Source organism: Gobius niger (assembly GCF_951799975.1).
Source record: "Gobius niger genome assembly, chromosome: 10".
Classification (NCBI taxonomy): domain Eukaryota; kingdom Metazoa; phylum Chordata; class Actinopteri; order Gobiiformes; family Gobiidae; genus Gobius; species Gobius niger.
Window position 1 is genome coordinate 12,175,801 of NC_136861.1, and position 18,646 is coordinate 12,194,446.

General features: G+C 40.4%; 1 protein-coding gene across 2 annotated transcripts in view; it reads left to right on the top strand.

The window, feature by feature from the left end:
• The first annotated feature begins 5,651 nt into the window (after positions 1-5,651).
• mylk5 (myosin, light chain kinase 5) overlaps positions 5,652-18,646 on the top strand; it is a 31,299-nt gene continuing 18,304 nt past the window's right edge. The window contains exons 1-3 of one of the 2 annotated variants that reach the window (XM_079564385.1): positions 5,652-5,878; positions 14,062-14,202; positions 16,292-16,444. In XM_079564385.1, coding sequence (XP_079420511.1) covers positions 5,737-5,878; positions 14,062-14,202; positions 16,292-16,444 — 436 coding nt within the window. In that variant the 5' untranslated portion in view covers positions 5,652-5,736. The remainder of the gene's footprint in view (positions 5,879-14,061; positions 14,203-16,291; positions 16,445-18,646) is intronic. The other variant, XM_079564386.1, reaches the window with a different exon arrangement.

Here is an 18,646-nt window from a genome sequence, read left to right on the forward strand (position 1 = left end):
ATCCTGGGTAATCCATCTGTAGAATTGGGGACTGCATGCCGGGCCATATCTCCTGATCTTAATCTTTGGTCACGACCTGTAGGTTTGAGCATAATGTGCATGTTTTGAAATGTGATTGACCCTGTTTTCCGTTCTCATGTGTGACTTCATTCTTCTGTTATTCCCAAACACATCACCTGTGGCGAGGTGGAAGTCAGAAGAATGGGACAGTGGTAAGAAAAAGAAACTTGAGAGAAAGTACAGAGAGACTTTCCGATTGTACTTGGTTCAGTTTACAGCCTCTAGTCTCATCAGGTGTTAACGCCGTCCCACTTAAAGCGTCACCCAGATCTGTCCATCTTTGTTGAAAGGCAGTGAAGTCACCGCGTCCTACTCCCAAAGTTAAATGACCTATATTGTGCCATCAAAGGTGTCGCTTCAGATGTTGAATCTTGATTGTGGTTAGGGATTATAAGATGCTTGTTTTTGGTTGCTGTGGGGAGGAAACCCACCCAGACACACAGAGAACATGCTAATTCTCCACGGAAAGGCCTCGTATAGTCCAGGAATCTAATCCGAGACTCTCTTGTCATGTGGCGAGATGTTGTTTCCACCTCAGCCACCTCGGTGATTGTTGAATCCAACATGAAAGTAAATCGTGAGGTTGAAGCACCGTAAACAAGTGCACCGGTGTTTGTGCAGCTTCGGGGTCTGTGTTTGATCAGTAAATTCTGTTAAAACGAGCCCTTGGTGGCGGTATTTTGTGTGGTCATTGGAGTGGAATCTGGGATGGGACGGCTGGAGAGGAGTCTGCAGACGTCAGAGGTTTCATTGTTTTCATTCACTTCTACATGACTGCACCAAGCCCGGATTCTGGCTCCCACTCTAGTACAAGGGGTGTCCAAACTACGTCCAAAGAGGGGTCCTCAGTTAATTCTTTGTTAGCCCTCACGAGTCCTGCGCAATTGGCCCAAATTGTCTTGGTTTACTGCCAAGTTTAAACAAGCAGTGATGGCACAATACCACAGAGTAGAATGGTTGCTATGGGAGCTGACAAATTTGAAGGCTTAGTGGCGAACATCAATATGTAACAAAGCTAAATTTGATGGCAGGGCCCAGAGCTCTATAAATCTGATGGTTGAATTGGATGACTGTTGTTGGCTGTTCTTGTGTTACGTCCTGTACTTTTTCCAATTCTTAGTCTATTTTTTGTATGATTTTAAAGTATGTATTTAGTCTATAAAAGAGCAGACACATTAGCACTTTTCTATTCCTTAGTATTGATATTCCACAAACTGTATCTTATTATAATGGATAAGGAAAAGCGGCCAAAGTAATTCAGCCCTGCAGGTTTCTCAGCATACTTCCACAATCTTATTTTAGGAAAAGAAGGTAGTGAAGTTTTAAAAAAGCTAAAACCAAAGACTACCTTCTGTTTAATGATGATAATGATTGATGATGATGATTGATGATGATGATGATGATGATGATGATGATTGATATGATGATTGATATGATGATTGATATGATGATTGAGATGATGATGATGATGATGATGATGATTGATATGATGATTGATATGATGATTGAGATGATGATTGAGATGATGATGATGATGATGATGATGATGATGATGATTGATGATTGATGATTTATATGATTGAGATGATTGATGATGATGATGATTGATATGATGATTGATATGATGATTGAGATGATGATTGAGATGATTGATGATGATGATGATTGATATGATGATTGATATGATGATTGAGATGATGATTGATATGATGATTGAGATGATGATGATGATGATGATTGAGATGATGATGATGATGATGATGATGATGATGATGATGATAGTGCATTGGTTTTATATAGCACTTTTCTGGACACTCAAAGACGCTTTACATTGCACTATTCATACACTCCATACTCGGTGGTGGTAAGCTACTATTGTAGCCACAGCTGCCCTGGGGTAGACTGACGGAAGCGAGGCAACCAGTCTGCGCCATCAGCCCCTCCGACCACTCACTCACTCACTCACTACATTCGCCAGGCTTCCTGGTGTTACCAAACGGTCTCCCATTCAAGTCCTTCCAGACCCTTCCCTGCTTAGCTTCCAAGGTCTGACGGGATTGGGCATAGCAAAGGCGGCATTACCTCATACTTTTTAATTGAGGCAATTTGTGCGCTGAAATGATCAGAGCAAATCCAAGGTGTCTGGACTTTCCTTGTGACATGACTCTCAAAAGAGTCATTTTAGCTGAATATGGAGACTTTGAAACTCTTATAAGAGTGAGAATTTGGCGTGAAAACGAACAAAACAAAAAGCCCTTTATCACAGTGCCTCGGACATTCCACTTTTCCTCTTAGTCCATGCATGTTTTCAAGGGTTTTATCCTCAAAGATCATCGTTTAACTGCTCTGGACCCACTAATGCACTCTTCATTATCTTGCTTTGCATCCATTTGAGCTTGCCTGCGGCTCTTTGGTGAGTGTCTCTGTCTGACAAGTACTGTCTAGTCTAGATGTTCGTACAACATTTTAATGACATCACAGACCTCCAACGCTCCAACAAAAAATGATTGGAAAAAGAAAGTTGATGCCATTTCTCTAGAAGACAGGATTCCTGCTAAACAAATGTCAACCCAGGAAAATAAATGGGAAGGGAAGTTACTTAGAAGATGCGCTGTTTTTGCACACATGCTGACAGGGATGACGTAGCCCTTCCAGAGAACAACATTCGTGTGAACATAGAGGCTCAAAAGCACTTATATATATATGAAAATTAATAAGTTTAAAAGGGATCAAACCGATTACAAGGAAGGCAATGTATACTCCTGGCAGGCAGTCGTTTAGCCTATCGAGCAGTGCCACTACCAGTGACGGCGATGAAGCATCCACACTCTCGTTATATCGAACTTTTGTGTCAATAGGCAGGTTATCATGGTAATCAAATGACATTTTATCACAATACGACAATTATTCAGCTTAATAAATCCTCTCAAGTCCAATGACAACCACCCAGTGCCAGCGATTTCACCTTTGCTAACCGCCATTTTGATTTGTAACACCGGAGAGCCCTATTCACCTTATTCTGGAACGTCGCTTGGGCGGCGCCATGAATTGTGCCCACCCATTTTCTCCCATCATTTAACATAGAGCTGGAGAAGTCAAGATAAAAATCAGTTACTACACGAAAGAAAAGCTGATTATAGGCCGCGCAGAGAAACGGTGCAGTGTTGACTTGTTGGTGCGAATGAACATTGGACATTTTACACAAATCAATCGACTAAACATCAGATTTTAGCGGTGAACATTTTCCCTCGTTCTCCGTTTAAATGAACGGGCTTCACGCTCTACCCGAAGTGTCAATGAAGCAGAAGTGCCGAGACAAGGCAAAAAGAGGCAAAAGTGGACGGGGCAGAGGGGAACGGGTGCAAACTGAGCTTTTTCAGATATTAAAGGCCACCGTTTTTCCATACTGAGATATGTTCTTGCCTGAGCTTAGACGAGCTGATACGTACCTGTCTGGTCTTTGTTAGTATTTGGCCTCTCCTTGCATATTCCTACAGCTCCAAACAGCGGTGAAGTTGGAAGCTACCGCACTCTTCCACAGGCACACACAAAGACCAGACAGGTACGTATCAACTCGTCTGAGCTCAGGTAAGAACATATCTCAGTATGGAAGAACTGTGTGCCCTCAGTCACACAAAAAGACCAAAGATGGTGTTAGCATTTGGCCTCTCCCAATGTATTCCTATAGCTCCAAACGGAGTGAGGTTGGAAGCGACCAAGCTCTCAACTCGTCTAAGCTCAGGTACGGACAGTATGGAAAAACGGTGACCTGTTCCTTTAAGACTGGCAAAATGAATTCACAAACATCATCAATAAGTACTTCTACAACATTTAGAAAGTTGTAGCACGTTGTTTGTGACTTTTGTCATATGGAGGGATGATAGTTTCGTGTTTCAGTTCATTTCAACATTTCGAGACGTATATTGTCATGGGTCGCGAGGTCGAGTGCCTCGCTGCTGTGTTCTCGGTATACCTGCCCGCAGCCGTGCCCCATGGCCCGAGGGGGGTCTGCTGATATCTGTTCCCGCTCCAAGCCCGGCTGGAGCCGAGCGGAGCCTGCCGCTAACTAGCCCCCATGGCCGAGCGGCTGATAATTTTTTAACTACTCTGGTCCAACTGATGCACTCATCTCTATTTTGCTTTACAAATAAACCTTTACTGTACAACTTGCCAGCTAAAATCAGCTTTCGGTCCCAAAGTTCAAGTGTGGCATTGATAAGGGAGCGAGTAAACAGGCGGATCGATGTTATGTCACAGCTGACGGGACGACCTTTGCCTGGACAGACAGATAACGCCACTGCCTTTCTCCCACTCTTTCTCTTTGAGCTGTTTCCTCGTTTTTGTGTTGTTTATGGGAGTCTTTGTGGTTTCATTGGCGCAATATAACCCCAGTTTGTGGGAGGGTGGCATGTTGTAGAAACACTGAGGGGGAGATAAGGGCCCCGGTGTGCCAGTAAGGTTGGGCAAAACCGGGCAAGTGCCAGCTTGATTGGGTTTTTCATTTGAATACTGCACTAAATCTGAATATTGGGTTACGAAGTCAGATCTGGTCTCAGTTTAGACAAGAGTTGCATGATAAATGAGGAAAAGCTGTGCAAGTCAATAACTACCTTGAATAGTCAGACATTAGCGCCTTTACTTGTATTTTGTAATAAAATATTGCCATCTCAAATGGAATGTACGGGACTGTTCCATTAAACTAAAGTTTTGTCTTTGAATTGTGCCAAACCTAGGACTAAAAGCACCAACCAGGAACAAATCTCATTGAGTTCAAAAATCTCTTTTGCAAGAGTGCCCGGGGCCAAAAGGCAGCAACACAGAATTATACAGAATTTACATTTCAACACATCATAGCATCATCATTTCAGTTAAAACAGTGACAAAACCATTGTTGTGTCGCAAGTTCCTTTAAGGTACAGTTAAATTGAGCACAAGACACCGGTTGCAGTTCATCCTGAAGCAGATTCCATGCAGATGGTGCAGCAAAGTTCAGAGCCTTTCTGCCCAGCTCAGTGCGGACTTTAAGCACAGACACTAGGACATTTAGGAATGGTTTGAGTAAAACTAACTTTGGAAAATTACATAAAAACAGTGTAAATCTCAGTCAGATGGAAGAAGTGAGTGATTTTGAGCTTGTTTGTGGCTTCTTGTCGTATGGATCTTGTGTTCCGATGATGTTGAATTCTTCAGTCCTAGTTTAAACTCAGTTCCCTTTCACTATCACGCAGTTCCAGCAGCCATTTGGGCGGTGTTGCTGCAAAAAAAAACTTCAAACATCCAAAAAAAGGTAGTATCAAGTAGTATCTTACTTTAAATACCCAAATTGTATTATCTATTGATCTATATATTTATCATTTGTCTTCATTAAAAGGTAGAGGAAGTTAGTTGTATCGTATAAGTGATAGTATTAGTGACTGTCCCCTCCTGCCATAATCTGCTTCTTGTCTGGCAAAGCAATAGGGTTTGTAATGGGGGGTGGGGTTAAGCGTGGCAGTGTGGGAGGGGTGAGAAAAACGAAGTGAGAAGTGAGTGAAGTGTTCGCAGCAGCAGAGACACACGCGCAGCTGCAGCCCTGAGCCACAGACGGGAGGAAGTCTGATAAACACTGTGCATGTGGGAAATGTCTGAGGAAGTTTGGGTTTAGAGCGGAACTGCAGCAAAGGCCTCCCCGTAGAAATGAATGGGGAGACGACAAGCCAACCCAGGTATGTCTCAACCTTCAAGATGCACTTCAAGGCGCCCGCTGCCAGCTCCACTGTGCCGGGCTCCAGGAGCGGGGTCAAAGCCACCCTGATGTGCAAGAATGTCACAAATACAGGTAAGTGATGCCCGGACTCTAAACAGTAATGAGTTATGGGATGTATCACCTGCTGTGCATCAAAGGCAGTTCATAAAGTCACAGTATTTGTTTGCAATTTGCTCAATCATTACAGTGCTTGCCTTGTGCGTGAAATGTGCTGTATAAATAAACTTGCCTTGCCTAAGGGAAGTATGTGCAACAACTTGTTTAATTTAATGAGGGGTGGACTAATAATGTAATTGTATGACAGCTTTGTTGTAACTTAAAAAAAACAAAAACAACTGTAACCCTGGGCGACAAAATCTTCTTGAGCTAGGAAATATGATTAAAAAAAAGTTGCACTTTTCTCTGTATTATTTGAAATACCTTATTTCAAAGTATTTGACAATATTGTAGGAGGGTCATTCACTCATCTGAGTATTTCATCATCATATTTTTAATCTGTAATAATCTTTTAGCTGGAAACAAGATCATTTTTCACTTTTATGACACAATAGAAATGTTTCACGATAACAATACTCAATTGTAAAACATGATAATCCACTTTATTGTTGTCTCCTACAGTTGTTGAGAACCTCTGTGATGGAGGCCAGTAAATGGACACTTAATAAGGAATCCAAAATACTAATAAGATTTCATATAAACTGTATTTGCCCCATTTACTATTTTAATACAGTTGTATGATTGCAGTTTTTCAATCGCAATCGTATCGCAATAGTGATTATATTTGTGATTTATATCATGATTCGGTATATGCATTATAAACTCACTGAGGAACACTATTTAAAAAAATAAATAAAACTAATGCAAGAATCATGAACATTTCGTATCATGTTTGTTGAGGTTTAGCTTGTTTTCTATGTTGCAGTTTGCACATTTACTTACATATACTTTATTCCATTACCAAAAATAATTGCAGTCTTTGGGATTTGCTCATTGAAATAATCTTCTTGTTGATTTGTTAAGTTGAAACAGAAACATTTCTCGCATAGTTTTATGGCAGGTTAAAGTTCCCGGCCGTTAACCCTTTCACCTCTGCAGAGCTGGAGTGAATTGGTGTCCGTAAAACAACTGCAACAACAAACCCAAGTGTAAAGAGTGAATTCTTGTCTGTCACTAAATCACAACAGCTCTTCAATTAGCCACTGTTTGTCAAAACCGTATCTGCCGCCTAAAGCTCCAAGCAGCTGGGGAAGGCTGTGATCTTCTCGAATTCCAGATCTTTATAACAATTAAAGACCATGTATTTGATTTGATTTGATTTTTTTCTGCTAGTATAGCTAATTAGTTTTGTCAATAAAGGTGCTAAAACTGTTGCTAGCGTGACGTGCTAACAGGACGTGCTAACAGACTGCTAGCCTCTGATTTGCTAAAGGAGAGACAGACAGCCCTGAGTAAACCAGCCATGTTCTATGAGATTAAATATTTCACAACATTATATATAGTGTAAATATAGTATAATGAAAAAGGTGATTTTGCTCATTGTAGCATTTAGTCGCTGTTAGCACAACTTTAGCTGTTGCTAGCATGAAATCCATATGTTGCTTACCTTCATAGACTGTCTATAGAGTTCGGGAATGTGATGTCATATCGCTAAACATTATGGGATTAGCAGCAATTGTAAGCTAATGGAGATTTTAAAAGTTAAAATACTGGAGTTATTGTTCACATTAAAACACTTGGACACCCCAGTGAGTTAGATGCATTTACCAGCAGTACCTCAGCAGCTAAGGGAGTTGTTTGTACTGTTTTTAGCTGATGTTAGTCAATGGAAATGTATGCTAACAGCTGCAAAGATGGCGGATCTCCATGGTGACAGTGGAATTTCCCGAACTCTATCAGCTGCTTTCCTTTAGTTTTTGGCTTGCCACCTCTAAGTAAACTCCATCAAAAGGTGGTATTCGTCGTCAGTGTTTAGCAGCCCGCCAGGCAGCGGCCGTGTGCTGTTTGTTGTGAAAACAGAGGTAGGCCTACAACTGTTTTGTGACAATCCTCTCCCTCGTCTAAAGTCCAGGGGTCGAATTTCCTAAAAGCCGCACTTTCCAAATCCCAATGTTGTGCATCATATTTACCGAAGAGTGGGTTTGGGGGGAAATTTGAAAAGGATTGACAACATTTTACACTTTAGCCGGTATTTGATCTCTGATGTGTGTAATGATCTTTCTCAAAATCATCTTAGGGGCCAGATGTTTTATGCTAGAGGGCCGGATTTTGCACCTGGGCCTGACGTTGCCTAACCCCGGTGTAGAGTATGATCATGTACTGAGTCCTAACCCATGCTGGACAGATGCTTGCTACATTGAAAATGACATTAAAGTGAAAGTAAAGCTCCCTAAAAGTATTATAATGTCATCAAGAACAGTCTGTGGCAGTCTGATTAAGTTCCTTTGGGCTTTCACTTGATTAACCTCTAAACCCACACATGAACCAAGCACAATTTCTCCAGTTAGGCTTTGCCCAAATTTAAAATGAGAAGTAAATGAGGATGGAAATGCAAATCACAAAATCAATGATAAAGTGACAAAACTATGACAAAAAATGATACAAAAAAGCAACAAAAACGCAACAAGAAGGGCAAGAAGCGTTCAGATTTGGGTAGTGCCGAACAGGAGAAAATGATCCCCCTACATGTTCCAGCCATGTCCTAATGTGTAGAACAGGAGTGTCAAACTCATTTGGATGGTGGGCCGATATCCAGCTCCCTCGGCGGATCACGGGCCACATGTAATGTAAACATAATTTAATGCATTGAGAAAACATGTTTCTTATAAATGAATAAGAATGAGCTGTGATTTTAAAATAAAAGCAAGAAAGGATTGTAATAAATAATAATAATGGGTTACACTTGTATTGCGCTTTTACCACGTGGCCATATTGTTTATACACGTGTAGAATTCTTTCCTTTTTCAAATTAAAGCTGCCCCCTAGTGGCTGGAATTCCTACTGGCTATTTCTTTAAAAATGCATAACTCCGCACTGGAGTTTTTTTTTTTACATTCTCAGGAATTTGTACTCTACAAATCAGGGTCCGGATTAAATCATCTCACGGGCCGGATTGGGCCTGCAGGCCGCCATCTTGACAAGTCTGGTGTAGAATGAGCCCAGACCTTTTCATCACAACTGCCTCTAAAATCCTGCACTGTCACTCAAAAGGTTGTTACTTCGGGTCCGAAGTGCCGTCATGCACGAGCTTAATATAGAAGCTGCAGTTACACATAAGACCTGAGGTGGCAGTAGTGAGTATATAATGACCAACTTGCATCTATCCCCTTTAAGGTGTTAAGAAGTAAAATTGTCAAATATATTTTTTACTCATCAAAGACAGAGTTTTCATAGTATTATTTTTGCAAAATAAAACTATGCACAGACACACAAAGGGAAACTGTGCGCCCTCTGCTGGCATTTTGTTTCAATACATTTGTCTAAATCGGGGTATTTTAGACACATTCACTATTGCACAACAAAATGCTAAGGCTAGTGTGCTGAAATTATTTATGAAAGCCTAATAAAGCCTCAATAAAGACGGATATTGTACTTTCAACATTTGAATAGCAAAACTGTACTTGTACTTGTACTGTACAGCTTTTGGCTTCTCTCACCACCTCCATGTTTGGTGCTTTAGTTGCAATGAGCTCAAGTGATACCATCTACAGACAAGTCTAGACAGAGTCACGAACATGTTTAACAAATTAATCCTCTGGAAAAACATGAGGTTATCTTGTGTCAGGAGTTTATTGCTTTTAAGGTTTCCTGCTGTCTAAAGCTTCATAGGACTTAAACACAATTTAGAACATTTATTTTACTCTTGTTAATTGTCACATCCCATCATAGCACATTAAAGCAGTGGTTCTCAACCTTTTGGAGCCGCGACCCCCATTATAACAGTTAACTAACCTCTTAACTCTGAACTGAACCGAGAGGATCTTTTTCCTCACGTCATTAGTTTTTTTTCCATCATTTTTTTGTTGGGTATTCAACTAATTTTTGTGACTTTTTTGTCATTTTTTTGTCACATTTTCGTTAATTGTTCTGTCACATTTTTGTAATATGTTTGTCAAATTTTTATCACATTTTTGTAATTTTTTTGTCACATTTTGTCACAGTTTTGTAATTTTTTCATAAATTTTTTGTCAATTTCTTGTGACATTTTTGTGACATTTTTCGTCACTTTTTTGTCAATGTTTTCTCACTTTTTTGTCATATTTCCATCATTGTTTTCGTCTCAGTTTTGTTATTATATTATTTTCACAGCTTTTTTCCAGAAGCTTTTGGACTGGGGTAAAGCCAAACTGGAGAAAATGTGCTCGGTTCAGGTGGGAGTTCAGGGGTTAAAGGGGTTCGGGACCCCCCGCCCGGGTCACACCGTGAGAAATTGGAACATTAGCCTACATAATTCTGAAAAAACAAAGGGCTAAAATAAAATTCATCAAATTTCGAACACATAATGGCACTCTGGTATAATAGCACACACTTGCGACAATAAAATATTATTATATTCGCTAATAAAAATATGTATATGTAATCTACATGATCTGGCGACCCCCCAAATTTGTCTCGCGACCCCCTTGTGGGTCCCGACCCCCAGGTTGAGAACCACTGCATTAAAGGACCATTATGTATTGCTTATGCAGTGTTGTTAAGTTTACCCCTTTAGCCACACCTGCACTGGGAGAATCTGGCAGCCAAGTCCATCCCAATGTTGTTGTTTTTTTCTGTTTTCCCAACAACTCCTGCACAGTCCAGACTATCAAGTTTTATTAATTTAGCTTTAATTCAACCGGGAAAGTTCCACTGGGGATTTAGAATGTGTTTTTTCAGAGGCTCCAGATGGGAACCTATTGCATTTTTTTTTATCTTTATTTGCAATATAGATAAACTGAGTACCAATAGAGTATGGAAAGAGGCAAAATCCACACAGAAAAGCACCAACTTGACTCAGGAATCAAACCTCCAGCCTGTTTTTGTGTGTGCTATGCTAACTACAATGTCTTGGAACATAGAGCTGTGGGAACTATCCTTTAATCTCAGATATGATGTCTGGTTGTAGCCGTTTTGACTTACATGAGAAGGAAAGATCATGTCATGAGAAAACGTTAGTAAAACTTGTCCAGGTAATAATTCTCACATCTTAAGCGTCATACAATATTCTAAGTAAAGCCTAAAGTTGGTTCACCTCATTATGCTAATAAGAAGGCTGCTTACAGTTTGTAATCTGACACCCCTGCAGCCTACAGACCTGTTAGAATCACCCTGATGTGAACAAGAAGAACAAATGGTGCTGTATAGACCATTGTGCATTTTCATAAGAGGAATTAGTATTGTTTTTAGACTTACCAATGCCTGTCTTACATCTCAGATTACAACAGTGCATAGGGGAAGTGGTGCACCCATGTCAGCAAAACCACATGTTTCCACAGTGGCCCATACATTTTGTTTCTGCAGTCCAGATTGAGCTCTCATGACAGTGGCTCAGGCAGTGCATCGTTCGGTGGTTGATGGTCAAGCCCAGCCATGGTCAGCACATGTTGTATCGTGTCCAGTAGCCTAGACACTCAGATTGTCTGCATGATTAGTGTATGAGTGAGGGACGGCTATTTGCACAGTTTAGGGGCCACGTCTGTCAGTCAGCCTCACTCAAGATGTCAGAAAAGCGATTGATGAAGTGCAACCTCATAACATGCTTCACTTTCCAAGCAGCACCACAGATCAAGATCAGATTAAGCAGATTGTAAAAGGGTCTGACACTCTGACACAAACAGCTAGATTCATGTTGGAATCGAGATTATGATATTTGAGGTTGTATTTTTGCTTCTTGTTAACAATTGTCTTTCTTACTCGATGCTGCGCTGGCTGTTGCAAAGTGGATAGTGTAAAAATGATGTCATTTTCAAAGCCTGTGTAATATTTATCCTGAAATTAATCAAATCCCCGTCATGCTTTACTGAACAGACGAGTTTCTATCATGCCCCGAGTCTCTTCTCCTCCTCCACGTTTCACTCATCAAATATTCACAGAGAAGCCAAAATAAATTTGAACCTAGAATAATTGCCTCTCTAAAGCACACATGGAATTTGTAAATATAACTTATCACTTACTTACCTCACTTAAAGAAAGAGTTATAGCACACGCTTTCACTTTGTTGCTTAAAAGTGTTATTTTTTTGTTCTGCATGTGCCATTTGAACATAGAGCAAAGTGCTAAGTTGTGAAAGAGGTGTGAAAAAAGCTCTGTGAAAAACGTCCTGCCCATTTTCTATATTTACTGTTTGCATATTTCTGTGTCATAAACGTAGGTTCAGGTTGAAGGTGGGGACTCGTCATAGCAACAGCAAAAATCAGCCATAACATTATGACTATGAAGTGAATAACAGATCATATCTTCAGTTCAGCGCCTTTAGTCGGTGAAATCAGGCAAACGTGATCTTGTAAGGATTTAACCTCTGGAGTTTGGCTTTGCCCAAATCTAAAAGCTTTGTGAGAAAAGCATTGAAATAGCGACGTAAACGAGCAAGAAAAAGCAACAAAAGTCTGACTCATAAGTGACAAAAACACAATAATAAAGCCACAAAGTAGCAACAAAAAAGTGACAAAAATGTAGCATAACCAAGAAAACAAAGTTTGGGGAAAAAAACTTTGAAAAGGCAACAAGAATATGACACAAAAAAAAACATGTCAAAAAGTGACAAAAACACAACAAAAAAAGTGACAAAAAATACATTAACATGACAAAAAAGCGACAAAAAAAACAGCGAAAACGCGACAAAAAACGTGTATATATGCTTATATGTTTCTTCAATAATTACTATAATTAGTAGTAGAATTATTAATATTTTATTTTTTAAAGTATTATTATTATTATTATTACTATTATTATTTTTCTTATATTTTTTTTATTGCACTGGGTGTAAAAAAAAAAAAAACAAGTTATATATATGTTGTGTTCATTCTGACATGCTGATTGTGTAAATTGCAAATGTGAAATTTAGTGACAATAAAGTGACAAAAAAAGAAAACGCTTAAAAATATGACAAAAAAGTTACAATCAGTTGTGTAGGTCTTAGCTTTCAAATGAGGGATTACACTGTTGCTCTCCAGTCAAGAAGCTTTTAGAGTTGGGTAATGCCAAACTGAAGAAAATGTACTCAGTTAAAGGGGCTGGATGCATTTTATACTCACTACTGCCACCTCAGGTCACACGCGTAACTGCAGCTTCTATATTAAACTTGTGCATGACGGCACTTCAGACCCGAAGCAGCCACTTTTGAGTGACAGTGCAGGATTTTAGAGGCAGTTGTGGTGACCAGGTCTGAGCTCATTCTATACATTCGGACATGACTGGGACATGTAGTGGGAGGAAAATACATAATTTTTACGTTTTTAAACTCCGTATAGTCCCTTTAAGGGAGGGAGTAAGAGGTTAAATAAACAAATTGCGTCGTCAGTATCTGTCGAATCTTATCTTAAAAAGCTAGTAAACTTGAGATAGGTGATGCATGCGAGTGCAGAGGAATCATTGTTCTGCATTTGAAATAATCATAGCTTTATTGAAAACACCAATGTCATATTCAGGAATGTTGTTTTAAAGAAGATCCCCAGGCGTTTTCCTGGGAATTGTCATCTCCTGGTTGGCTGCCATTCAAGTGCAAGTGTTATATTAGGTTCAGCATGAGTGTAGCAACTTTAGCAACGGTTACTTATTGAAACGGGCCAGGGTAAGAGGCTCAAATGCTCAGACTTCCATCTTCCCAGACACTTCTTTCTCTTCCTTCTCCTGTCTCTCACACCATCCATTGCAGCACCGGTTCAATTTCATACTGACTCCGATCATTATTTTTAGTCTCTCTGGCTCTTTCGCACTCAAAATGCCAGTAATGTTTCTTCAGAGTACAGTTGAATTCATTATTCCCTGGCCTGTTGGGGAAATGTATGATTGGCTTGCTGGATTGTGCAATAGTTTCTGCTGAAATTAATCAAACCCTGCCCACGCTTCACTTAACAGATGTGCTGCTATTATGCCCCAAGTCTCTTCCTCCCTGTTCCTCCCCCGCGTTTAGCTCTTCAAATATTCCCAGAGAAGCCAAAATAAATGTGTGCATTGATGAAAACAAATGCTGCCTCATACTTTTTCTTTTTTTTTTTTAAGCAAAACTGGACAAGACTAGAACAAACATGCTCACGGGACCTCCTCTCTTGTGTTTTTAGCCTGTTCCGGCGCGGGACGACCCGAGCCCCCGGTGTTCGTTCGCCCCCTGCAGGACTGCTGCGTGGACGAGGGAGCGGACTTCACCCTGAGCGGGACCGTCCGAGGGAGCCAGCCCTTGAGAGTGTCCTGGATGCACAATGGTGAGGGAAGAACGATGGACGGTATCGAACAAAGCCATTTCAGAATCTAAAGACTTTGACCAAAGAAGGACGAAATCAAGAACAAATCAGGAATCAATCAACAAGATCCAGACCTACCAATAAACCAAAGAAGCCCGAGGGTCTAAAAGCAAAACTGTATCTTTCCTCCGTCCCACCCTGGTTAAAACTTCAAATTGATGCAAAACCACTGCTAACCCCTGGTTTAATCTTTGCCTACAATGACAAGTCAAAACCGAACACCATATTTCGTGATGCGTGGGAGGAAAAGGTCAAGCGTTTAGACAAATGTTTTCAATTATTTTCTCTTAAAGGAAAAGTTCTGGCTGAAGGTTTGATTAAACAGTGTATTAAAAAAACAACCGTGAGTATAGAGTTCAGATGAAGCATAACTTTTGGATTTTTGTCTTGAATAAAGGTTCTTGAGTCATCTTCTGTACTCTGTAGATGAAGTGTCGAACGTTTCGCCTCTCATCCAAAAGGTTTCGTCATCCCTCCATGAACACGAATGGCGGACTTAGATTTCACCTGTCTCCACTGCACAGGAACCTCCATGCTTGGCCAGCTAGCCTGGGCAGCCAATAATTTCCTGATTTTACCCATATCAGTCAAATCATGCACCGAGAAGAAGCGGTCACCATACTCTTCCAAAACATTTAAGATGGCGGCGCGTTGACTGATACAGTGTTTCCTTCTGCTCTTTCAGCAAGAAACAGCGTTGGAAGTGTTCCAAGGTTTTTGAAGAGACTTCCTGCCACTTGCTCCTGCGACATATCCAGTGTTTCAGCTGGATAGACTGCTGGCCTCTGCTTGGCAAATGAGAGAGAGGATAACCCTCACTATAGACACGCAGGTCATACGGAACATCATACCGCTGTCCTAAAAGGGGATTTTGTCAATACTAGCATTTAGCCGCTCTTAGTGCGACTTTAGCTCGTGTTAGCATCACATTTGCAACTTGCTTACCTTCATAGTTTGTATTTTAGCGGTTTCTTTTCTGTTTTATTAGCCTTGGCGCCTCTGAATGACTCCATAACCCCCACCAGAAGGCAGCATTGGCCCACATATGTTCTCAGCGCAGCTTACAAAATGTAATGACGATCTGTGCAGCGTGCTCCTCTGTGGGGGTGCTGCCCACGTGATCGTGCCGTGCGTGGTTGAGCATGTGGAACAACGGCTCTTGCGGTCAATATAGTATAGTCTGCGGGCTGAGCTGAAACTTAAAGGGATATTTCAGGATTTTTGACATAGGGCCTCATTTCCTAGTTATCCAGAGTGTTGCTGATTTCTGGAGATTTTTTTTTGTAATTCATGCAGTTCCTATATTTGAAGAGTTCCGTGGTGCTAGGCATTTCTACGGTATCAGCTAACCTGCATTAAAAACAGTCTGACCCGCTCCACAGTGCACCTGAGGCAAATCACTTATAACGCCAGACCAACCGTTTAAATGTCTGTGTCGATAGAATCATTTTTGGAATATAACTGACCTTGCATCACATGAATGATTGAATTTTGAGGGACTATTTTCTAGCAGATCACTCCGCCGCCGCGTAGCTTATAAACCACAAAGCAGATGCTGCTCAAATATAAGTTATTGTAAATGCAAAATGGTTAAAATTGTTCTATCGACACAGACATTTATATGGTTAGTCTGGTGTTATAAGTGATTTGCCTCAGGTGCTCTGTGGAGCGGGTCAGACTGTGTTTAATGCAGGCTAGCTGATACTATAGAAATGTGCTAGCCTTGCATAAGCCTAGCGCCACGAAACTCTTCAAATATAAGAACTGCATGAATTACAAAAAAAATATCTCTAGAAATTAGCAACACTCTGGATAACTAGGAAATGAGGCCCTATGTCAAAAATCCTGAAATATCCCTTTAATGTCGCTGACAAAGCCTTTTGGATGAGAGGTGAAACGTTTGACAATACAGAGTACAGAAAATGACTCAAGAGCCTTCATTGAAGATGGACAACTCCTGTACGACAGAGAGCCTACACAGACGTTTTGGATTTGTACTCGTATCTTTCATTGTCGTCTCCTCGCTCATTGATCTGTTGGTTGTGTTCAGGTAAAGCGGCTCGTTTCGGTCAGTCTTCTGTGGACGGGGCAGAGGTGAAGTTCGCGGTGCGGGAGTGTTTACCGGAGGATGCAGGAGCCTACACCTGTTTGGTCGAGAACATCTCAGGGAAGAGCTCCTCCTGTGCCGCCGTCTTCGTCAGAGGTACGGTATTGTTGTATGTTTATGCTCCTTTATGCATTATTCTCTCTTTTAATATACTTTTGAACTAAGCAGCTGTTTTATATGTGTGTAAATAATGGAATATATATGTAAGCTGTCTGTGTAGGCTCTCAGTCATCCTTCAGTGAAGGTCCTTGAGTCATCTTCTGTGCTCTGCAGAAGTCTCGAACGTTTCGCTTCTCATCCAAAAGGCTTCGTCAGTGGACTAGGTTCAGCTCAGACCACAGTTCAGATAAAGACCACAAGGAGGAGCTGAGGGCAGAGCGTCTCTACGACCTGCTCACCCCAGAGTTTCGGTCTAGGAGAATACTTTAACGGGAGACACTACGGGCAAAACTAAATTTTTTCAGTTTTCAGGTTTTGGGCCAAATTGGTCTCTGAACATACAAGCTTTCACCCGGAAACAGAAAATATGCCTAATCTTCACAATAACATGATTAAATATTGCGCTGATTCAATGTTTGCCCATAGACTTATATGGGACAATGCAATTTCAAGGGCCTTTTTCTCAAAACACATTTTTCTGTCATTGTGGCGACACTATGTCCACGTCAGTCAGACCTAAAGACTTAAAATTTTCCAGCCTTGGACTGAACAATATTTGGAAGATTTATTCAGAGGGATTTTTATTATTTAATCCCTAAGCCCCATTTATTGAGTTTTGAATGTCAAAAAATAAGGCGAAAATTACATTTTTACAAATTTTTCCACTAAAAAACAGCTTATTTTAAAACTATAGAAATCCAAAATCCCCTCTGAAAAAGTCGTGGTAACTTATTTATCAATAAAATGAAACCATGAATTTGAATGTAGCTCTATCCATTATTCAGATTTCGTCGCCGAAAAGATGGGAAATTTGGATAATTTTTAGGCATAAAACACCTTGTTCTTATATGAAAAGATAAAATGACAGAAAATGTGCAATGTAGTTTTTTCTCACATTTATGCCAGTAATCTACAGCAAAAGTTTCAAATTGATATCTGTTAATATACATTTTTTCCCTATTCACCTGCAGTGTCTCGCCTTATGTATTCCGTTACAGATAACTGAAAACTTTCCTGAAAATGTATTTTGTAACGTATTCCTTTTACTCTGAATTAGACAAGAAAAAAGTGCTTTATGCTCACCGGGAGAACAGGCCGTGCATCTGCTGTTGCAAATGTGCAATTTTAAATTCATATCAACATATCACTTTATATACATTTCAAAATAAAGTTCCACACTGTAAAAGTAAAGGTTGTAGTAAGTTTCTAGTATAATAATTGGTAGCTGGTGTAAATTTAGTGTCACTACATTGAAAACTGTAGAAGCTATTGAAGAGTAATATCCATTAAGTGTTACATTTTGGTGTGGATTTCAAAATAAAGGCTCAGACCTAAAAAATAAAGGTTGTAATAAGTTGCTGGTATAATAATTAATAACTGGTGCCAAGAACCGGTGGTCTGGGTCGTTATGGAAGTGGCCAAGGAAATGTATATTCATGTGGCAACAACCTCAGCCCAATGGCCGCTGGCTGCTCTGCTTTATGCCCACAACACTAGAGGCCGCCATTGCTGTAGTACCTCCACATCGCCGCTAGTGCCCCATTGAAAAGCATTGGACTTTAGACACGTTAAAAAGAACTTTAACGCCTGGTTTCTATTTTTTTTTTAACACTAGACAAGGCTAGATATTCCTCCTGTGATAACACTTGGTTAGTTACAAATAAAGAAACCAGTGTGGTTTTCGACTTTTAGAGAGACTGTTAGCATTGGAGCAGCGCGAGCTACACGTCACGCAAGGGCCGAGTCTACATTGAAGATCCCGCTCGTATGCCCTTTTTAGGAACATGCTCCGTCAGAGCTGGGGAGGGGGAGTCTGTAAATCCGCCATGATTCCCCCTCGAACGTGGTCATTATGGTAAACGGGGAGAAGTGAGCAGAAGCTGTCCATTTATATATACAGTCTATGCCTCAGCCTGATACTGTGCTTTGCAAATGTTTTCCTAAACTAATTTATAAAATACACTTTAATATAACCTGCACATCTCTGATTGGCCTCTAGGCTCAATCCATATAGAAGTGAAAGTAAAAATCAGCAGTGCCATGTCTGTTAACTTTCACTTTTAGACAGTCAGGCCAAAAAAGCAGCAGCAACAAGATCTTGGAATTTTGCACTTGTGGTACGTAATATGTATGTTAAAA